The sequence below is a fragment of the Anser brachyrhynchus genome, assembly GCF_964034855.1.
Source record: "Anser brachyrhynchus genome assembly, chromosome: 5".
Lineage (NCBI taxonomy): Eukaryota > Metazoa > Chordata > Aves > Anseriformes > Anatidae > Anser > Anser brachyrhynchus.
The window spans coordinates 6,994,730-7,018,741 of record NC_137699.1 but is presented as its reverse complement, the minus strand read 5'-3'; the positions used below and the strand labels follow the sequence as shown (position 1 = coordinate 7,018,741).

Here is a 24,012-nt window from a genome sequence, read left to right as displayed (position 1 = left end):
CGTTCCCAAATGAGTAACGAAAATACTCATATTTATCATTATGTTTTAATGGACTCTTTTCCTCATAAGGTTATTAGTCTCTACGTCTCTTCTATTTTGATTTTGATGTAGTCCTGATACAGTTCTTGTTTATAACCGTTCTCAAGAGGTTATTTCTCTACAAGGCTTCAAGTATCCCAATTTCAACAGTTGTATCTAATGGATAATTTTGCTCACTCATGTCCTGGCAACATCATTAACATATACGTTGTTTATAGGGCCTCTTCAAAACCGGTTGACAAGTGCTCTTCCTGGGTAGTTGTAAACAAATGTGTGGGTCTGTCTTGGCATTGGAATTACTTCCAGGGATTTCCTTGAGTATGTTGCTTCTCTGCTTGTAATAATTTATGCTACCCTATTTATGGATAACATAATTTCTTATATCTAGTCAATAAAAATTTCTCTATACTGCTGTCAATCTCAAAATCAAGATTTCATTAGGAAAACATTCATTCAAACTGACCGTGGAGAAATTTCATGCTATGCAAGAATCCCATTGAGATGGTAACAATGATCCTCTTTGATTTCTCCTATAATATTTGGCCGATGTCAGTGACCAAAAAGACTTACTGGAACATCATGAGCATAGAAGAAAAGCAATAAGATTTCCCCCTCCTATAGAAGCTGGAAGGCAGCACGCCGTCAGGAGAGGCCAGCTGGACCCGGCTTTCCTAGGAGCTCTGCAGGGCAGAAACGGCTCCTCCTGCTTTACCTGGGGTGCAGGGCCTTTATGTTTGCTGTATGAATTCGTTGTATGACAGCATAATCCGAAAACGGTTCCTGGGACTGAAAAAGGAAATGCTCTGATCTGAGAATGTTTTCCCTTGCGAAATTCCTATATGCTACAAACAAAACAGGTGTTAATTCCCCAAATCTCCAGGGAAATCTCAAATACCGTTACAGAAGAGAAGGTTAGCTAACTTTAGCTTTCGTCTTTCCAACGTAAAAAGTGTTTCTAATGTGTAGATTCCCGTAATACGTTAGCCTTTAGGGCAGTGGTCAGGTTTTAGTGGGAGTTTATATTACATATAAAATAGGGACAATTCCCAATGGCTTTAGTTTTGCAATTTTTGCTAGTAGTTGGTATTTCTAATGAATTTTAGTTAGCAAGTTTTGGTTTGTATTTTGGTGCAGACTGTTTGAAAGTTGAAACTAACGTGTGCTCTTGAAATAGTATGATATTTACATGGATTATGGCTATTATGTGGTGTGTATGTCAATTATTGGGTTAGTACAGATTTGGGAGTGCTTCATAATTCTTATTTGTATTATATTAATACACTTTTGAATAGTTTCATGAAAGGACAGTTGTGTTCTTGAAATAACTACTGTTATTTCCCGCACCCCCCCCCCCCCTCCAAGTTGAGGAAATGTTTATTGCTTTTAAAACTTGGCCAGCAGAATTAGTGCAGTCTTGTGAAATTCTGTGTAAACCTTCTCTGTTGAGAATGGGCAGGGAAGATGGTGTACTTTTCCTTTTTCTTGGGGAGACAAATTATTATACGACGACAGCTCGAGCCAGCGAACAGTCAGCATGCTGCAGCCCTATTTTTGAAGTAGTATTTCGGTGGGTGAGGGCAAAGTTCCCTGACTATTTGATCCTTACGGCTTCTGTTAATATTGTCAACAAGTGTGCCTTTTCGTTACGTGAATGGCTATCTATATTGGGAACAGAATGAAGTATTCAGCCATAAATTATGAGCTACTCTCAATTATTAGTGTACTGGACTGGACTCAAAGGATTTACTTGGATGAAAGGCTCCCATTATTATCCAATTATTATCTAGATCCCATTATTATCTTTTTTCCCCTTTAAACTGTGCTGTTTTTAACTTTTGTTTGGTATGACAGCAAAATTATAACTTTCTGCTTGATAAAAAGAATTCCTGGTGGATTCCAGTTTACCCTGAGCTGCTCTTCAGTGTGGCTGTAGAGAGATGGATTTTTAGTGCTCAATGTCAGGCAAGAACTGCTATAAAAGGGAAACCAAAGTTAAAAGCTAAGAAACTTGAACATTCGTGTAGTGAGAAGAAGAAATAACCAAGCAGACTTCTATGTTTTAGTGTTTGGGTATAGTGTCTCAGGTTTTTGTACATAATATTACTTTAAAAATATTTGCAATCCGGAGCCTGCAGAAACACCGGGGTTCTCTGCTGCGCTCACATTCCTGTTGCAGTGTGCTGTCAGACTCTGACATGGCATCAATCTGGATGTAATAGATACGTAGTTAAGCAGTTTATTTTAGGATCTCAAACTCTTCTAAGAATAGAGTGGCTCTCCTTTCAACAGGAAAGGACAAATAAATTAAAATGTGGTACCAGGGAAGAAAAACAGGGGAAAAAAGCAGAGAGGACAAAATATCGAAGGAGAACGAAAAGGGGAAAAACAGCAAACTGGTGCCGGTGGGGTTCAAGGCTGGAGTGAAGTACACGGAGGGCTGTTGCATACGGATTCTTCAAGCAGACTGTAGTGCAGTGGCAAGCAGGTGATGTGACATACTGGAAGGCTGAAGTCTTACAGTCTAGCCTACCAAAATAGACTTGTGTATTTTTCCGTGCTAGCAGTCCATAGGTTTAGTTGTGCGGGGAGGAAAAAACTAACATTTCAGATTTTCTAATGTCATTTCAGAGTTCTGTCAGAATGCCGTCAGTTACCTGCCCTAGTGCCCACAAGCTTAGGCTCTGTGGCATTGCCGTGTGATTATGTTCGTGGAACCACTAAAACACCGGTGAGAATGTGACTCGTTCTGGGGGTGTCATATTTTACACCAGAGATCTAATCATGGAAACTACAGGGGGGGAAAAACTGACCAGGTCATCCAATCTGTTCACTTGCCAGAACATCATAAATTAGTACAGCAGTGTACAAATTAAAGTTAAGGTTGGTGAATGTCACCAGGTACTGTATGTTGGGAGCATTTTTGTGCCTTGTTTTATGGAAGCAACAGAGCTGTGAATAAAATATGCCAGGTATATTTGCTAGCAGTGGATTTAAAACCTAGAAGTGTTTAAGAATTTTGTTGTTCACCAAAAGTCTCTGCTGGGATAACCTTGAGAAAACAGATTGATTTCATGTGTGTTAACCCACCTGCCCCAGTTGCTGCTCTTTTTTTTTTTTCCCCACAATTGCAAAAATGGTGGTTCTGTTCTTTTTTTCCTCCTCCCACTTCTTTGCTGACAAAACTATTAAGTGACTGGATAATACTTTATATAGGGGAATATCCAAAGTGAAGTGGATTTTGGTGTTCCATTTAAGTAACTTCTTAAGTGATCAAACATTACTGTTCATTTGATATAATTATTTTATATGTTAATTTATTCTACAACTCTTTTACTTGCTTGTCTTTTTAAACAGAATGACTTTAGCAGCTCTACTGTCTGTTTCCTGGTGTCACGTTGTCAGTGTTTGATACTTGATTTGACAATTTCTTTAATCCAGTATCATTACATAAAATTTCTGTAATAAAAATATTAACTTTTTTTTTTAAATTACAACTTCTTTCTTTTCTGATATTTTTTTTTCCTTAGAGGGCAGGATTGTGTCATGGGCAACAACCTTCAGTTTGCAAGGCAGAATAATAGATGGGGAAATTCTTATTCCAATAAGGTGGAGAACATTATTAGGAAGGTAAACAAGATAAACGTACTAGTTTATATGATCTGAATGTCTGAGGTAAATGACATGAAATCACTTTGCCTGTTCAAGACATTTGTGTTGCTTTTTTGGTGAGCTTTCTATAATGCAAATGATGTAATTAAACTTTATCAGTCTGAGTTGCAAAATTTGATCCCATTATCACCAGCCATCATCCAAACAAGTGCACATCAGCAGTGAGAACAACCTTTTCAGAACAGGCAGAGATGCTTAGAAGACTTTTGTATCTTTTGAGATACCTCAAGCATGTTAGTTTCCAGTGCGATATACCTACGCAGTGAACTGTTGTGCAACAGGTGAGTGCTAGAAAATGATTTCAGAGAGACCGGCTTGTGACCCTGACGTACACAGGTATATCCATGTCCTACGTTGGAGGGACAAACACTTTTGCAAGTGTTCTAGTAAGAAGTGTGCAAAACGAGTTTAGACACTAGTGTAGGCCTGTCAACATCTGCACTCCGCTGTCATCAGGAGCACCATCTGGGGGCCTGCGTGTGGTACTGGGTAGGAAGACAGGAGATGAGGGAACTCATCTGCTAGAAAATGAGGGCGTTACTTGTCCGTTTCTCTTGCTCTTCAAGAGTGACTTCAGTGTATCATGCTAACTGTGCACTGCATTCACTATCTCGAAGCTGTCTGAAAGGCAAAGGCAGAGGCCACGTCTGGGTGACACTGTCCATCCTTTGCTAACCTCCACTCTTTCAGTAAAGCCCTGCAAAGTGGCTTCACCGTTAGCAGTAAAGCATGCCAGTGCAAGTTCATGAAGGATATTTTCAAAATGCGGTTATTGATAAGTAACTTCGTTTGATGGTCTGCATATTAACACTGTGCTATCCAAAACATAGATAAAGTTTATTAAATTGCAGACTTTATTTACCAATAAAAAATCTGAAGAGTTTCTCTTTATATGTGATCTTCTTCATTTAATTGCTACGTCGGTACCCACTTCGCTTAATTTTCATGTAATTAAAAAGCTGTTCAGCATATCAAGTACATAAATAAGTCAGTAAGATGCAGTTTTTCTGAGAAAAGTAAAATTATGAAAAAGGCAGACACAAACATCTTCTGGTTTTAATAAAGTTTATTTCAACTAGAGATAGTGAATAAGTGGGAAAGAATCTGTTGAACTTTGTTTTTTATTTTATTACTTTCAGCTGAAAAATTCAAAATGTAACTACACTTTTACTATCTCTTGTAGTTCTGTAAGTGGTTAGAGAAGGTATATTAATAGAGTTAAAATTGGTGATGAGACTTTCAAAACAAAATTCTTCACTACGGGGAAAGAATGCTGGGATAGCTTTTCTCTCATTTTGTTTTACTTGACAAAATGATCTAGGATTTATTTGTTATTTGTCTGCTTTGATTTCCTGTTGTCTCTTGTTCTCCACCCTTGATTTTGAGCCCTGTTTTAAGTTCCATTTTTTGCTATGATTGCTTCTTTTTTGTAAGTAGTTACATAGTTTGGGTTACTCTATATATAAGATTTTAAAATCCTTTCTCTTTTTCAGGGTCAGGGTTCAAAGTCAAAGTGGCAGCTCCATGTCAGTCTTCCATGTTTATATATAACATATATAATGGTGGAAGTCTGTGATGTTGAGTAGGTCTCTCTATCCATTGGACGTTACATAGCTTTATGAAAAAGTTTTATGATGGTAAAATGAAGCCTCTTCTGTCAGGAAATGAAAATTCCTTTTGCGCAGCACTGTGGACAACACCATAGCAATAACGCATCCTTAGAAGTTTACACGAGATACGGTGACTCATTTCCTCCTGTCTTCACTATCGCTTGCCACGTGAGAGCCTGCTATTCCATAGCACTCCTTCAAAGGAGGAATGAAATCGTGAATGGGAGGGATAACTTCGCATATCTTCTTGAACATATTTGTTCTCCTTGTCTCTTGTGAGATATGGTGGCACAGCCCTGAGTGGTAAAGCGGTATCTTTGATTCTTTCCTGTCACCTCAAAGACAGAGATGCCCCTATCCAGCTAAATTGTCCAGAGTCTGTTTCTGAGCATCTGTGTTTTTGCTCTGTTTAAATCCTTTAACCTTCTTAGAGTTGAAAGTAAATGAATGAATAAATAATCAGAATTTGCTAGTTATGTGCTTCCTAATGTCTAATCATAGCATATTTGAAAGAAGACTAGAAAACTCAGAAAAGAAAAGCCAGGTTGTGAATGTTTAGATGCAGTTTTGCTTTACAGATTGACAGCAACAGTCCTTTTAAAGGATTGTGAGGAAAACAAGTAGTTTGGCATTGTATATATCTGGCGTTGCGTACCATGCTTGTATTTCAAAGAGAACAAGTACATTAACATGACACTACCAATTTGTGTTTTAGTATCCGAAAGTCTCTCACTTTTAAGCCCAATTAACTATGAAATTTTAAAACAAACAAAAATGACCAAAAAAAAGACTTCAGTGAACATCCTATTTGTAATACGATGTTTTACTTGTAAAGAGTCCTGAAGAAGATGGCAAAGCCTGCTTAGTTTAGATCAAGGGTGTTGCTTGAGTAACTCTTATCTTTGTGAATCAATAATGATTCTAATATGTAGAAAATTAGAAACATGTATGTGTCAGACCCATGGACTATGTACCCTGGTGTTTTGTTCAAGAAAATTTACCTTAACAGAAGGTTTCACTTCAGTACCTTATGTGTTTTGTCCAACTCTACCCAGTTAATGGCTGGTTTTATTGTACATTAATATGAACCTTATTATTTAATCTAGAGAGATTGTGGCTATTTTTTCTGTCAATCCGTTCCTTAATATTATTAACATATTCTACCTCAATCATTGCCCACAATTCAAAGACTAATTTAATTCTGGCTTAACAAAAGAGGAAAAAAAAACCACACCAAAACACAACAACAACAACAACACACACACACACAAAAAAACAACAGTATTTTTGTATTTGCATCAGTCCTTAATCTCAAAGGGGCTGGGGGATTCCTTGGTCATCTAGAGTGAGGCAGGGCAATAGAAAGACCTGCCCATTCTTTTCTGTTATTTTATATAACTTGAGTAACGTTACTGCTCATTCGTCCTTTCCTGAAGCTATATAGTTCTAATCAGGATTTCTTCTTGTGCCTAAGTCTCTTCAATTTTTTAATTTATATTGTCCTTCTCTGCGTCTTTTCTATTTGATGTATCCTTTTTCAGATGGGGGTGACCAAAACTGAACACAGAATTCAAAAGTGAACACACATTATTCAAGGTGAGGGAATATCACTAGTTTTATATAAGACATAATAATTTTGGATACGTCTTTGTCATTTAAAAATATATATTGATATTCTGATTACTTTTGGTCCCAATTTAATATATTTTTGTGAGTAATCTGTAAAGTTGTCTACATTTTTTGCATCTGAAATCTGGCTAATTTGTAAGGTATCGATTCTTATGGGAAACTAATTCATAAATGAATAATTTACATTATTTTTCCATGTTTTACTGTTTGCTATGTATGCTTTAATGCCTGTCCTGGTGTTGATCTAATTGCGTATTTGAAATTCTTTCTGAAGTCCATCACAAACAATAGAGAAGAAGCTGTTCTTTAAATCCTTTGTCATCCGCAAATTTTGTCGCTACATGGTTCAGTCCCATTGCATCTATCACATCATTGAATTGTACTTGTGTGCATATTTTTAAAAAATTGAATATTGACGCTTGAATTTGGATCCCCTTAGCCTAGAATCCTTGCTACGTTCTTGCAGATTACTTGGAAAGGTTTGCACTCCTCTGTGCCCTCCTCTGCATTCGTGATAGACTAGTAGTTGAAGAATATGAATTGGATGTGAGATTATTTGTTAGAATGCCTACTGCCATCTTGAATTACTCTTCGCTGCATCTGATCGTTCTCTTAGACCTCCTGTCTTTAGAAGAAGAATGACATATCTTGCAACCAATATCTGGTTATTGCTTTCATGAATTATATGCTTGTATTATGCTAGTAGTTGTAGTGGAAAAAGTGCTGTTCTCAGTTTTGTAATTTATTTTGACTTCAGTCGCTGTTGAAAACTGATTCATTTACGTGAGTCCTCTTGATCAATAGGATGGCTTTCAACCACTCTTCAACAAAAAAAGATAAATCTCCTGCCCTTTTGATGGCTTCTTTGCATTAGTATTCATTATAATGATGAGTGTGTTGTATCCAGAGCAGATGAATTATTAGGCATTGTCACATGAAACAGTGGCAAGTAGGGGTAGTAATGTTAGGCTTATACAAGGAGAGCATAAATTTTGTCTTACGTGCTTATATTACAAATGTTGTCTGCATTTGCCTTCAACTATACAAATATCTGGAAGCCAAAATTTATGGAGAAAATGCTTATTCGGTGTACTTTAAATTGCAAACTTAATGACATATTTCAAAGGAATTTTATTGCAAAACTGGTAATGAAGTAACCTAGTAATAGGTAACGCTGCCAGAACTCCCAGTGTTCTGCATCTCTGGGATATTTAAAGAGCACCTGGGGAGGGGAAGTAGCTCTCTTTTCCTCATAAGGCACTGCGATCTTCAGCTTCTAGTGTGGAAGTTAGTATAGGTGGTATTTAAAGGTCCAGGAAAGAAATCAGACGTTGAAAGGAGTGGGAGTCATGAGGGGGAGGAAGGCTGTTCGTGTACTCCTCACCTGTCTGAGGAGTGCCAACCCTGGTGGTCAGTATATAAAGTAATAGCATGTGGTAGACAGTAGATACGTAGACCCTTATGTACTGCTTTATTCTGATTTCTTTGATATGTGAGAGGGTGTGTTTGTTATGAGACCGTCAGTGGGAACAAATTTGAGAGATTATTCTTGCATTCAACTAATTTTTAAGCAAATTAACAGTGCTAGGAAGCTGCTGATTTATTGTAATTTATGCTGTTCTTCAATTCGAATGTACGTTAACTGTTGGTTTTTAGCTTTTTCATTTACTTGTTGCTCTAAATTAGATTTCTGACCACAGTTTTATAGGTAATGATCATTTGAAACAGCTCGACTTCTTATGCTTTGTCATGATTTTTTTTTTAATATGACTGCTTCTTGTTCTTTTTTCTTTGTTACTCCATTGTAAAAGCTGGAGGGATTTTTCCGTTGCTATGCTAAGGTTTTGATTTATTTTATAATTTTTAAATCCTCCCTTGAGGAATTATTTCACTTTTCTTCAAATTTGTTTATTTTATTGCTTTATTGTAAGGTGGCTAACTTGCTTAATGACCAGAACATCTGATGAAGTTAAGAGAACACATCGTGTGGCTTCTTTCCTCATAAAACTTACAAGAAATACATAGGATAGTACCTATGTTCATGGTCTGTGATGTAATAACTGGAGATGTTACTATCCAAACGAGGCCGAAGCAAATCCTCACTTGCATGTTGCATCTTAAATAGTTCCGGTTGTTGGAAAAGTCTGCTTCAGGAGAGACAAATTGAGCTGTGCTTTGTCAAGGGAAAATGAAATGCTCCAGATATGTTCATCTAAGAATTAGTGCTTAATAACGCAAAACTTTCCAGCATAGTTACGTTGCATTTTAAATTTGAAATGAAATGTTTTGTTACATTAATGTCTTTAGTTAATGTTTAAATAACATTGATAAGAAGAAAACATGCTAGCTTGCTGTAAAATCTTGCTTGTAATTTCATTCAAGTACTAGATTTAATGCCCTTAAGAATTTTAGAAAATTGTTGCCTACTCCTTGTTGATACCTTGGTATGGGAAAGCAGATGTTATTGCTTAAGCTGGGGACTGTGGTAGCTTCTGGCGTACTGGGCATCTTGGCACCCCTAGTAGATACCAAGCAGCAGTGTGCACGTTGTTGCTGTTTTATTTTGAGAGAGAAGTACTGGTATCTTACAGCCTTTTTTGAGTAATCTGAGGTTAAAGTGACTGTGTTGGGACGTCTGGAGTTCTGACTGTTTAGTTTAATGTCTGTGGTGGTGGTTAAGAATGGTAATAGTTTCCTTTTAAACTGTGTATGAAAATATTTTTTCTTGTGTAAAAAAGAAGTGTGGATCATCTTAAGAAATAAAATGGAAGAATGATACCGCTTCTCGAACAGTTTCCTCCTCAATTGTCCAAATAGAGCGTAACTGAAAAAAAATTAAAAAAAAAAAAAGGCTTTCAAGAATGACTGACAAACTTTTTTTTAAAAGTAGTTGAGCTGGTTAAAACCAATCTAAACATAATCAAAACCAGTAAAAGCCCTCCCGTAACTCCATCACGTGTGGGACAGTTGCACCATTTAAGGGCCAGCACTAGGCCGTGATAGGAGCTGAACCCGAGAAACAGCAAACTCTAATTGTGTGTGGCATAACAGCTCTTTGTGATCTTCACCTGAAGCTCCTGTGACGATGATTTTTGCTCTCCGAGCTGCAGCGGGGTGCTCAGCAGCCCTGTCTGGGAGCACGTTGGTCTCAGGGCAGCGAGGGCCCTGGCTCTTTCCTCCCCGCTCCTCAGACATGTTCGCACTTCTGTTGGTATCGCAGAACTACTTGGTACCCATGAAAAACTTTGAGATGGTTATGTGTTGAAATGCAGTAAAAGCTTTCTGTTTTTTGTCATCGTATCTACCCTTAGCCTTCTTTTATTTGCAATCCTATCCCTCAAAAGAGACGAGAGACAGACTGACTGACGGTGGCTATTTTTATACAGTGCACATATTAACTGTTGAGTAAATATAAGAGGTTTCTAAAGAGCTTATTTTAGCACAAGCATTTGTTAGAGCTGCTATATCCATAGGCTCTGTGTATATTCATTAACTATTTAGAGCTGTAACATAATACAACAAAAGGAAGCATATTTCACAGAGATCTATAACAACAGTGCACAGGGAGGCATCCATCGCAGCGTTGAAAGCAGACATTTCTTACTGCTATTTCCAGTCTTGTGGCATGTAGATATATTAAATTTATTTCTCAGATAACAAAACTAGCTAATACTTACTGCAGTGTCATGATCCTGCATTGCGAAACCACATATGTTTGATCTCTAGAAGTTTAATGTAATCAAATCTTTGAACACAGTAGAAAACTGAGCCTCTCTAGTTTCCCTGCTAGTGACAAGATTTATCCTTCATATGATTGCATCCAAACCAGTTTGTGACTAGAGGGAGAAGTGAAGCATTGGTATGAGTGGAAAGTGCGTAAATATTTAACAGAATATCCTGTCCTGTGAACTTCCTTATTGGTGGAAAGTCTCAGACTTTTCCTGTAGCAGAAGATGGGGGGGTTTTGCTGGTCAAAGATGGGGCAGAATTTCAGGAGCCTTTCCCATGGCGGTGAATATCTCTCCTTGGAGCCAAGTTTGGCAGGCTTAAGCTGTAGCACGTGCTGGTCTGGAGTCAGAGCTCATAGGTACATAGAAGTACTCCTAGCACCAGCCGTCACCTCATTTAGGAAATAGGTATGTCAAAAGTGAAGAAAATACTTTAGTTCTTGGGTTACTATCCAAAATAGTTGTGTCTCAGTGTAGTATGAAATAGGAATTTGTTCCAACATGGCATGGAAATAGAAATCTCTTCCCTATATAGTAAATTTCTGTGAATTAAATAATACTTTGTTAAAGGTAAATGCCAAAGAAGATGAATGAGATATATGGGAATTTAGTCTGTTCAGAGGTTCATTTTATTTTTGGAATGTTAAAATGATACAGCAGCACGTGCTGAAGTATAAATTTTTTAAGCTTTTACACAGGTGAGCAATTACGATTTTTCTCAGCAACAATTGATGTGGTCAGTTGAATGCTACTGTTCTGCCCGGTTGTAACATGAATTATTGTGTTGGTTTAATCACCTTCATACTGTTCTATCGCATGCCAAGCTAACAATAGATTCCGTATTTTAAAATCAAATCACATTATAGTTTGAAGGAACTGGGGGAAAGTTTAAAAAGAGCAAATATAATTACAGCTGATTTCTATGGAATACTTCAGTTTTGTTCAGTGTGAACAGAAATGCTGATTTCTATGGAATACTTTAGTTTTTTTCAGGTGTGAACAGAAATGTTAAAAAAAAAAAGCAACAACACCTTAACAGCTGTGTCAATACCAATTTTTCAAGTTGTTGAGTACAGAGATAAATCCAAATGGTGTTGTGTAAATAATTCAAATTTGTTTTACGTGGGAAAAATAAAACCTGGTCTATTTAGCAAGTGCTTTAGCTTCATTTAAGTGATTTAAAAATTGATCAATCTGTATAAATCTGAGTGCATAAAGGATTTACAGTTATGTAATTATATTGGTATTTTAAATAGCTTTCAGCATACTGTCCAATTTGAAAGTGTGCAAGTGTATTTTCAGATAAAAAAAATTCTGTTTTTTGAGATAAATCAGTATATTGTGTTTAGAGTATAGTTACAGGCATACAGCACTGATCAGATGAATTGTTCAGGACATGCTGGAGAAAAGGCAAAAATGTCGAATCAGTTGAATTCTGTTTTTCAGGCATAGTGGTTATTTTAATGTATATAGAAAGCTGATATTGGTAGGAAAAAAACACCTTGAAGCTATAAAAATCTTACTACAGATTACCTAGATAAAGAAAAATGCATTCTTTGACGCTACGATTTTAACGAAGTGATTAGTCTGTATTTTCAAATAATAGATGTTTTTGTCATGTTGGATTATTGAATTATTATTTTTCCCTAAGGAAAACATTCAGTAACCATGTTTGATTTGCAGAGCACCAGAGATCATACTGGGATTGCCGTTTTGTGAAGCCATAGACATGTGGTCGTTAGGGTGTGTGATTGCAGAGCTGTTTCTTGGATGGCCACTGTACCCAGGAGCACTGGAATATGACCAGGTAGTAGAAAAACTTTCCCAAGCATATGCATATTTTATGCAACTTAAGAATTTCACATCCTTAGACCCAGAATTTCAAATGTTAATAACATCTACTATTAAGTAGTATTTCTTCAACTCTGTTCAATGCTTTTAATCTAGTCCTAATGACTGCCCTAGAAATACAATTCCTGTTTCTAGACTGAACTGTATATTATGCTGCTTTTCTGATTTGATTTTCATTTTTTCCCCTGTATCTTGCAAAATAGATGTTGGTATTGAAACTGCTTTTTCTGATGGAAACTGAAGTTTGTGGCCACCGTTATTGCATTATAATCTTTCTTTCAATTGCTATAAATGGGGTTGATTCTGGAATACCTGTTCAGACGTCAGAACTAGTTGTCTTCTGAACGCTTTGTGATGCTTTCTTGGAAATCCATCCAACATAGCTCAAAGATTTAAAGGACTATACTTCATGAGGAACTAGAATCAACTGTTGTAAGAATGCTGTATATATGCAATGGTAAACCTTGAAGGTGTTGAAGCTGTGCCTTTACAATGTTGATGTTTTCAGCTACTGACACCTTTGGCATTAGTGAACTGACTTCAAAAAAAATGTTTTTAATGAAAGCTGTAGAACAATTACCATTTAAAATATTTAGAGGGGTCTTATTTTCTAGCATAATGTGGAAATTTGGAAAGAACATAACCAGAACTCTGATTTTGCAATCAATTTTTGAACTTTGAAAGTGAAGAAGGCTACTGAAAATCCAGATTGTAATGGCACTGGCTTATTATTTATTAACTTCTACATGTTTGATTCAACATTCAGTTTAGGAGCAGTTCCTCCAAAATGTTAAGTTTTTCTGATCCTGGTCTTCATATTGTGGGCTTTTGGCTCCCTGTGCTTCCAGACCAGACTTACCTTTCCAAAAATACTTTTTGTTAAAATAACTGTAAGGGAATATATTGATTTTGTGTTGATTTTGGTAACATTTCATTTTTCTGTTTCCCTCATTTACACGAAGTTCAATGCTTCCTGGGTAGGAAGTGAGCTATGAGTGGAACATCGGTTGACTTTGACCAGTATTTAGAAGACATTTATGCAGTGTATTGCTGTTAAAATGGAGAAGGAAAGAGGAAACAACTATCAGCAGTATAATTTACTGTTTCCTTTAAGGAAAAAGTGAAGACACTTGTTTTGGAAATAATTTGAAATGCTGTCTTAAAAATTTGTAAGAGCTTGGCAAACCTATTTGCAGTTTTAAAAGAAACTGCAGAAGAAGATCTGGACATTGGAAATTGAATATTTTGATCCTTTTCAAGAATTACCTCTGTTATTGCCCCTGTACTGCTGTAAATAGCTGTTGAAAAGGGTGCTGCTGTGGGTGAGGAAGCAGGAAGCTGTAACCCTAGTTCATGGTCTTCCGATCGTGATGCCAGATACAGGCAGATGTTTCTCCTGGATGTATAATGTGGCAGTGGACCACACCACTGGTCACTTAAGATGAAATTGGGATTTGAATGGTGGAAAATTCTGCCCGTGTCCTAATTCTTTCCTTAAATTAACTCACGATTCTTCATGATGGCACCAGCACAGACTGTTAACTAATATGTGCCAGCAGGCGTCCGTAGCTGAGAGCCTCTGACTCTTGCACAGAGAGCAGTAAAAGCATAAAGCTCAATAGCATCACTAGGAGTCTTTTTAGAATAGTAGGGAATTTTAGTTCAAAAAAAAAGACAAAACCCAAAAAAGCACCTTCTTTTCCCCCTTGCACTGCAGCCATCTTGTTGTCTACGAAACACAGACAAACGAAAGGCAGTTTAGTACGGTGAGCAGAGCGCTTGTTAGTCCTGTTTTTCTCAGTTTTAGGCAGAACAGTCGTTACAACAGCGTGCTCGTGTCACTTGCCTCTCACAGTTGGAGGCCCGGGGGAAATGTGGCTTGACCCCCAGGTGCCACCATACAGTGTGAATAAATAGCATGGTCACCGAGGGCAGCCACCTTCCAGGGTGCTGTAGTTCACAGCAAGAACTACGTGGACTGGGGGTAAATCTTGATGCATGTAACGTTTCGCTGCTTGCTTCCCAAATGAATACTGAGTTTAAAAGGCATTTAGTTAAAGACAAACATATCATTCGAGGTTGCTAGAAGCATCATTTGAGAACTCGTCTATCAACTTGCGTGGTCCTCATACCAGAGGATCCTGGTTGGAGGAGGAGCTCTCACCTCTTCTGCACCGCCAGCGATTGCCTTGCTTTAGGCAGGCTTGTCATCGTGTTTAGGCAGGGCTGCAAAATTGGCTTCAGAGAAATTTGTTGTAGTGTTTTACTCAGTGTATGCAAGTACAGCAACTGCAGGAGATGGCTTTCAAGGAAATTCCCTTCCTCACGCTGTGTGGTGTATGTCACCTAGTTAATGAATGGGCAAGTGCATTATGCTGAATTCTCCCTGCCCTCCTGGTATATGACAACCAAGAAGCTAGTCCTTGAAAGTAAACTCAGAGTTGTTATCTTTATTTAGATTCTGTCTAGTAACAGCTGCACTTCTTAGTGGGAAATAGCCATGTCTTCTGAGCTTTAATGCTTATTAAAAGAGGCCCAGGTGCTTAAATGTTAAATTTTTGAACTAATACATAGTCTTTTTCCTCCTAATTTCTTAGACCTTATAATGAGCTTAGGTTTTTTTCCCTTCTAATTTCTAAGACTTTATAGTGGGCTTAGGTAACAACTACATGATCTAGAAACATTTATGGTCAGACTGGGTTTCTCTTTATTCCCTGATATAGAGAATTAAGGAGGATACTAAATATCAAAAGTTGGCAGCATTGCCTTCAGTTCTTGCCTATTTTGGTCTGTTTATTTTTCAGCAGAAGCCTTGTGCATACCTTTCCTTTCTATTTCCCATCAGTTTTCTTCCTCTCAGATGTTCCTGGCTCCCAAATCCTTTGTTTTCCATTGAACTCATCTGCTCTCCTGGTTTCTGGTTCAGGGTACTTCAATGCCCTGTCCTTGTGTTTTCTTTTTCTTCCCTTCTGCTGTTTTCCAGCCACTACATGTTCTCCAGGGGTAGCCCCACACTGTGCAGGCATGTGGCGTGCGACTGTGCCCAATTCTCTTCCAAAATAAGTGCACGATAAGCATTTAGATGGACAAAAGCATCTATTTCAGACAAGTACAGTCCTTTCCTATTGAACTCAATAGTAAATTTCTGAGACTAAGAGGTTGGAGTGCACCCCCTTTCTACGTGGAACATTTGCTTGAAATGCACGTGTTAGATGTGTAAAAGGCAATAATACAATGAAAACAGCACATGTAAAAGATTTCATAGAGTTGTATAATGAGAATACGCCAAAAAAATCATTCAACTTCTGTACGCAAGCAAAGCTCTTGTGCTAATTTTCCTATGTAGAATTAACGCATTATAGTTAGGATTTGAGTGGGTTGAGGAGGTAATGACAGCCATTCCCCCAGGTCCTTTTTTCTGTGACTGAACTTGAAAAGCTTGCTTATATAGGTCAGTTTAGAGGTTTGTTTATGTATAGCTCCCTCTTAAGAGAGTGAGAGAGCACTATCAAGCATTCAGTGTTAGGTTTTCCTCCCGTGTAAGATGTAATTGATGAACTGTAGGTTCATTTTGTTATTTTTTTTTAATGAAATTTTTTTTTAACTTGTGTGGATCAGATTTTGAAAACGAGAGCTAAATTATTCGCCATGTTTCTCTTTTCTTCCTCAGATTCGTTATATTTCTCAGACTCAAGGTTTGCCAGGAGAGCAGTTGTTAAGCATGGGGACGAAAACTGCAAGATTTTTCTGTAGAGAAACTGATGCACCATATTCTAGTTGGAGATTAAAGGTAATCAATGTAATATAGCAGCAAACAGCAGAGAAACGAAAGAGGCCAAGATTTACTACAATACCACTAGCTCCCTCCCATTCTCCTGTGATTTTTTTGTTTGTCTGTCCCCACTCTGTATCCCTTCTGTTTTTTCCGTTCCCCACACTGTTCCTGAAAACCAGCACTCTGAATTTGTGCCTCTGTTTCTTAACTGGGGGCACATTTTGTGCAACTCCCAGGCTGCTGGAGGCTGGGAGGCAAGTGCACGCGTGCCTGGTTGCAGCATGGGATTCAAAGTAAGCCTTGTATCTCATGAGGCATGAAATGACTCTTGCTTGGGCACAGATTTCCACTCCTCTTTGAAGAATTTGTCTCTCAGGCCCAAGCCACTCTTAAATCTTCTTCAGAACTGGTTTGGGGACCAGAAGTCCTAGGAGAAAGGAGACTAAGAAACAGTTTGATTCACTTCAGATGTCATACTGAAACAGCCTTTGGCTGAAAATTACAGTAGAATGAAAGTAGACAAAAATACGTGTTTTTGTGACCTCTCCATCTTGCTTCTCTTTAAGGAACATTACCGCACACTGGCCATAAACAGTTATAACTTCCTAGGCAAAGATTCTTTTTGGTAAATAAAATTGCTTCATGTTACTGTTCCACGGAATTTACAGAGGACTGGCAGAGTAATGAAGCAGTTACTGTTGGCATAAGACCTCTGAAGTAACAAACAGCTGACAAGCTGAAAGCGCAGATTGCATAACTTCCCACAGCAGCTTGGTAAATCCGCAGCACGTATCGGGCTGAGTAGCCGAGGTTGGCTTCCAATGTGGAGGAATCCTGCTGGGGTCAGCTGGTAAAAGGAGCCTCTGATTACACGGCTGTGGTTATACCACTTTTCTGTGTTTTTTTTTTGTCCCCACGCACTTGATCATTACATGGCGAAGGTACATCTAGCTTTTCTCTATCAGGGAATCTGAACGAGTCCTTTCTGCAAGCAGCCCTCCTCAGTTTTAGGACTTGTTCACTTTCAGAAGTTAAAATTCTCCCATCAGGCTAAATGATGTTTTGGGGGAAGAAAGAAGTTTTGGTATGGACCACTGGTCATTACTCACAGTTTTTCTCAAAGTTATTTCAAACTTTTCTGTAATTTGTATGCTAAAAAATTTTCCATGCAGTCCTAACTTATGTCCTGCAACATGGGCTCTTAAAACAAAACCTGTCTACTGGTCTGTATTGAAGGAGGAAAATTCTAACAGAAAGGGATATTTCATCTCATAAGTCACTGATAACTGATGAAATTAGTTCTTTAGGATTTAACTGCATGTTTCATACTTCAGTATTTAAAGTACTTATGCTACCTGTTGTGCAAGTGAATAAAAGTATAAAAATATCAAAAGACAAAGCACATAGAAATTGAACCAAGGCTATCTGATTTTTTTAGTGATGTTGCTGCTGTTTGGAATTAAAGGTCTGAGTTTAAGGAAATAAATATCACAGCTTTCCTGTTACTTGTATTCTATACCTATGTATATATAAAATAATATATATGCACTCAGTAGAGTTTCATTAACCAAGTTTTTGATTAAGTTTTTAATACTTCCTCTATGATTTACAAGCCATCTGTTGTAATCCAGTATTGGGGTAGTTCATATGTGAAATTTAGTAGTTTTGTATTTCAATTTAGAAAATGAAAGTAGCAAAAAAAAAAAAAAAAAACCATACAAAGAAGTTCAATACACACTTTTTTTTTTCTCCTGTTAAACAGGCTTATTAGGCCAATAAATATTTAAAATTAGCTGGAAGTGCCCTTTATTGCCAGCTTCTAAACTCAGCTTTCCTTTTCTTTTTTTTGAGACTTTGGAAGAGCATGAGGCAGAGACAGGTATGAAGTCTAAAGAGGCCAGGAAGTATATTTTCAACAGTTTGGATGATATAGTGCATGTGAGTATTAAAACCTTCTTCCTTTGCAAAAGGACTGATGAGAATGAATAATGATTTTTCAAATGTTTTAGTAGTTTTGAGGAAAAAAACTTTTAGATGATCATGTATTTTGTATTGATCCTAACCGTTCTTATTTGCGTATGTTGCACTGAGGAAGTGTCCAGCTGTGGCAGTCCACCTTTATAAAGATGTTCCTTTGTCACCGTGTGTGTTAAGCAATGGCACTTGTTCTTGTGTATGTGTGGAACCTTTTACTTTTTATATGTAATGTGTATTTTCTCTTTTATCACATCTGCCATCCTGGATAAAGGAACAACTTATGGGGATGCTGCTGTATCAGCAATGTAATTTTCAGTATAAGTCGTCTTTTACTTTTTATTTTTTTTTTTTGTTGAAAACAAAACAGTTTCCTCGCTTTTCTTGAGCTTTATACCTCTCTGGTCAATAACAAAAGGAAACTTCTCAACCTCTTTAATATCCTGAAAAGTTAAAATCTTTTTTTCAAGATTGCCATTAATACACGTTTGAAATTATTTTTGAAGATTATCTCTGTAGTTTTAAGTTAGACCACATAAAGATCTCCATCCCAAATCTAACTTTTAAGTTTCAGATCCCAGACTGAAATCTTCCTGTTTTGTCTTTTTGCTGGGGAGAGTACAAGGGGAATAATACTAATTCCAAGCCATCCCTATTTGGATAATCTAGCTAATTCACCTTGTCCAACACAGTACACTCATTGAATTTTAGTATTTTAAAGCAGAAAGCGGTAATGGGAGGAGGCAAACTAATGTGCATGTCTTCTATCTGACTGTTTTGTTCAATGGTAGGTGAACATGGTGATGGATTTGGAAGGAAGTGACCTGTTGGCAGAGAAAGCAGATAGGAGGGAGTTTGTCAGTCTGTTGAAGAAAATGTTGCTGATTGATGCTGATTTAAGAATCACTCCAGCTGAGACCCTGAACCATTCTTTTGTTACCATGAAGCACCTCCTTGATTTTCCTCATAGCAACCAGTATGTAACAAAACCTGTTTTAAATCTCTCTTGTTCATATGTGCAATACTGTTGTTTCGTCTGCTGTCAAAGAAAAAAATTCGTTAGTCATTTCTGTAACATCTTAGAGAATTCTTGCAAGTGCTTGCAATATTAGATAGATCTACTAGGTCAAAGAAACTGAATAGATGTGTGTTTTTCTGAAAAGTAACACTTAGAACAACAGATTTTTAAATGATCATTTATATGCTTAGGTTATAAAATTCCAGCACTGCGGAAATTTGGGTTTGATTCTTAGAGGTATGAAGAACCTTAACTCCTATCAGGTATGAGAGCTAGGATAGGCACTTGTTCTTGAAATGAACATCTCAGATACTTTCTTTTGTGCCTTGGTTAATATGGAATATATTGAAAGTTCTTGCGGTCCTAGACCTAGATCTTTTGGTGTGGATTTCCTGAAGTGCAAGCGTTTCAGGGAAGGAAAGAGCTTTTCATCCATTTAGCTTAATATCTTCCTTGCTTGTACCCAGTTGTTGGAAAATGATGTTAGATGCAAGGAGCAGAAAATAGCAGGTTTTTTTAAATGTACTTATTCTTAATAAATATGCATTAAAAGGGCATGACATTCACATAGTCATTTCTTTTTCTACTTCTGTTAAAGATGCTGTTCCATGAAACTGAGAATTGTGGGCTTTGAACTTTTTTTCTTGTTTCATATACTTGTTTTATACATTTAAGTTGCATATAATTCTAATTAAGGCAACTTACTATTTTCTGTTTTTAATAGAGTAAAGTCCTGTTTTCACATCATGGATGTTTGCAAATGCAGATCAAATTTGTATGACTTAAGCAACCGCAATAAAACATCACTTATGAGACCAGTTGCCTCAGGCAGTGCAGCTAATCTGACTGCAAACTTCACCAAAATTGGCCCAGTAAGAAGCCAGGTAAAACATTTTTGTATTAAAAACTCAGTTAATGGTGTTTCTCTTAATTATTTTTGTAACTGAAAAATGTATATCTGATAAGTGACCAACTGCTCTCTTATACTTTCATTTTTTTCTTAGTGTTCATTTAAAACAACAACAGCAAAAACACCTCCCCACCCCCCAAAACAAACCCCCCAAACTTCAGAATCCAGTATGTTTCAAAATCAAGTGACAAGCTGGAATTGTCCTAATAGTAAAGTAAAAAAAAAAGGCATAGTAGTAAAGCACTGCTGTATTATAGTGCCCTCCCGTGGCCAAACGGGATTGCTTCCTGTGAAACGTATTTGAAACTCACTTTTATAAATTATCTGTTTATTATATTAGCCAGGGGGACATCGTCACAATTATAATGTTGTCTGTGTTGAATCTGTTCCCTTAGGCATTAACTGCATCTGCCCATTCAGTTTTGCACCAAGGGATACCACTGCAGGCAGGAACTGCTCAGTTTGGTTGCAGTGATGTTTTCCAGCAGGCGTTGATTATATGTCCTCCGACTATTCAAGGTATGTTTAACCGTAATCAGTAGTTCCTGAAATACAAGCATTGTTGTCTCTTGTTAGTTGTATTTGAGTTTTCCATGATATCCACATAAACTATTTATTAAAACAGTTCTGTCATTAAAAAGAAGTGTAAGGGTCAGAACCGGATAAATTGAGCTCTCTCTGTGCGCACACATACATATATGTATATGCACACATATGCTTATATCTTGGATGAAACAGAGAGATGCAGTGTGGATTCTACAGCAAGAAAGAAAGGTATTCTAAAGTAAAATTTGAGAAGAAGTGAGAAAGATGAGGAGAGTACTGTTGTTTTCTCTGCAACTACATTCTTAGAATACTGTAGGGATAAGGATAAGAAAATAGAACACTTCTTGTGATAAATCTATCTGGATTGTTGTTGTTGTTAATTGGACATGCAGGCGAATGTTTAATAAACTATGTAGAAACTCAGGGTTTCATTTAAGGATGCGGCTGTCCTATGTAAGCAGTACTCACATTTGCTGTCCTATGGTTAAGATAAACCAGGACAACTAGATAGATCTGTTGCAACTTTCTGAGGGTTGAAAAACATCTAACTAAATCTTTGTGAGTTTTGATTGCATTGTGCTGCGAGGAGGAAAGGGCAGCTTGGCAGAACTCCCTTTATTAACAGGGATAAGATTTGATTTAAGTATACAATTTTCTATTTATTGAAACAAATAATTAGTTGAAGGCTTAATTATCGGAAACATTTGGAAAACCATGAGGTGGAAATGCCAGCAGAAAAGCATTTCCATAGTTATAGAATATGACCAGATAAGGATATGCATCTCTGGAAAGATGCATGGTAAAGCTGGTGACCTCTTTTTCCCCAAACAAATGCATTTGCATCATGCAAACACGGGTCTTACTGTTTGAGGAATCTTTAAAAATTTCTTAGAACACATTTAGAAGAACTTTGTTGTTGTTGTTTATAAAGGACTGATCAGAGAGGAGCTGATGAAAAACAGCCTTTCTTAACCTAGTGACAGTCATTTATGGAGAGGGAAAGGTAGTTGTTGTTATTGTTATTAACTTAGCTTGATTTTAGTCTTCCATCTCCAAAGATGCGATTTATCTGTCTTGGTAATGTTGACCTTTGTTGTAGAGATCAGACCTTGAAATGATAGTTTATTGCAAGTAGGTTTTTCTTAGAATGATTTTCAGACTTCTCCTTACTTTCTCCCTGAACTTACAGCCCAGGAAGTCTTTATCTTTTCAGGTAAAAACAGATACAAGAGACTTCAATGTTATTTGTGGTGGCTGCTTCTATCTTGGATTCCAGAAACTTTAGAAAGCTTTGAGTATTCACTGTGCACGGTGTCAGAGGCTACATGAGCTAAATGCATAGCTTCATACAGACTTTCTTCTGAGCATACCTAATACAGCTAAATCATTCCCTATATATTTGTATATGCTTTGCACAAGGGCGTATTCCACAATTTAAAAACCCTACTGTTTTGATTATATTGAGATGAATAAAGTGATTATAGAAAAGGAAACAGTATGGGCAAATACTTTCTCTGTGATCTATATACTCTATTCTTAGTGTGATGATAAATGTCCAAATTGAAGTTCTACTACAGCTTGAAAGAAAGGAATATATTGGCTTCATCACATAGGTGACAAGCTGAGTTGCTGGTATGGGAAAGGGGTATTAATGGTACCTGGCACCGCTTCAAGTTTTCTCTGTTTGGCTGCTCTATCAAGTATCTCGAGTGCTAAGTCTTGCTACTCCTGGCAGAGTTAAGATGTTGATGTTCTAGGTGTCCGTGTTGAAAAAATTAATCAACAACATTCCAAAATTCAAAGCTTTTAACTGCATGGTGATTACTTAGTGTTGTTTTATAACATGATAGTATTATATTAGTTGAATATTTTCCTTCATCCTGTATTTTAAAGATCACAAAACACATTTAATCTTTAGTTTAGTTTTCTTTAGTAGTTACCTCCAAGCAGCCACAAGATGCAAAGTGGCATTAGAATATTAAATTAGTGTATTCTCCTAGCCAATGTTTTCTTTAGTCATAGCTGTTGTGTTGCAATATCTGTTTAAAAGAAGTCTTTCATTTTAGTTTAACAAGTTATCTTAAACTTGTTAGTTGTAGCATTGCTGTATTTCTGTCTGTGAGTTTCCTGTGACAATAGTGAAATCTATGTACAGCATGAGATGCATTTTCTTACTCTTATGCTCTTGTGGTAACAGTACTGCAGCTTGCATTGTTTTGATACAAGGAGGATTTGACAGGATTATGGACTCTACTGAAAATATCTGATGGCATACACAGAAAATTTTATGTTGTTTCCCACAAAAGAGATGGTAACAAACAGGGGTATCATACATGTGGCTTTGCGTAATATAAGAGCTAGGAGGAATGTTTTTTGGCTAGTTGGAAATGGTGTGTGTGAGAAGTGCAGAAGTCAGCGGTGAGAAGCTTTGGAATTCGTTTTTGCTTTTGTCTGCTGCTTTGCAAATACTTTTTATGTAATTTGTGATGAAGAGTAAAATGCTTCGCTCTGCAAAACCTTCTGCCAAAGTCATTCCACTTCGTAGTAGTCTGTTTTCAAATAGTAACTATTGGCAATTCTTTTTGGAAATTAGAGCATCAAATATTTGTGCAGATAAGTACTGGTACAAAAATCTTTTAAGAGTTATATTGATATTTATTTGGCTTGAAAAGTCTAAATTATGGAATTAGATCATAGACACATCAAGGCAAAATAGTGAAATGTGAAATTATCCTTTATATTTGCACTTTGCTGTGAAGTTATGCAAGGCTGATATGTTGCTTAAAGCTTATGTATGTGTTTTTCTTCCTGATAGGAATTCCAACAAACCATAGTAAACCCACAAGTTTCTCCCTGAGGGTGGATAATGCAGTTCCACTGGTGACCCAGGCCCATGCAATTCAACCACTACAGATTCGAGCAGGAATCCTTTCTCAGGTGAGCTTACTTTAAAATAAAAATGTTATTTGTTTTACTATTAGCAAACATTTTAATGAAAATTGCTTTGATAATGCCCCGCAGAGTTCCTTTCTGTATTGTGTTGAACTACAATCAGCTAATATAAATTCAGTCATTCCCTGTGTCATGAGATCTTCTCTGCTTCACAACAGACATGGTCAAATCATACCCAGCAAATACTGGTTCCTGCATGGCAGCAAGTAGCACCAGTGACAGCCCCTGCAACATCTCTAGCTTCTGATCCTGTGGCTGGCCCACAAAGGCTTGGAGACTGGGGGTAAGTCCATGTATTTTTGTGCAATACT

General features: G+C 37.1%; 1 protein-coding gene across 7 annotated transcripts in view; it reads left to right on the top strand.

Annotated features, from left to right (window-relative positions):
• The window catches only part of HIPK3 (homeodomain interacting protein kinase 3), a 74,239-nt gene that overhangs the window by 40,196 nt on the left and 10,031 nt on the right, over positions 1–24,012 (top strand). For all 7 annotated transcript variants that reach the window (XM_080594737.1, XM_080594738.1, XM_080594734.1 and 4 more), the window contains 8 exons: positions 12,359–12,482; positions 16,197–16,316; positions 18,153–18,239; positions 19,067–19,251; positions 20,018–20,177; positions 20,599–20,722; positions 23,565–23,686; positions 23,860–23,984. In XM_080594737.1, the coding sequence (XP_080450863.1) occupies positions 12,359–12,482; positions 16,197–16,316; positions 18,153–18,239; positions 19,067–19,251; positions 20,018–20,177; positions 20,599–20,722; positions 23,565–23,686; positions 23,860–23,984 (1,047 nt within the window). The remainder of the gene's footprint in view (positions 1–12,358; positions 12,483–16,196; positions 16,317–18,152; positions 18,240–19,066; positions 19,252–20,017; positions 20,178–20,598; positions 20,723–23,564; positions 23,687–23,859; positions 23,985–24,012) is intronic.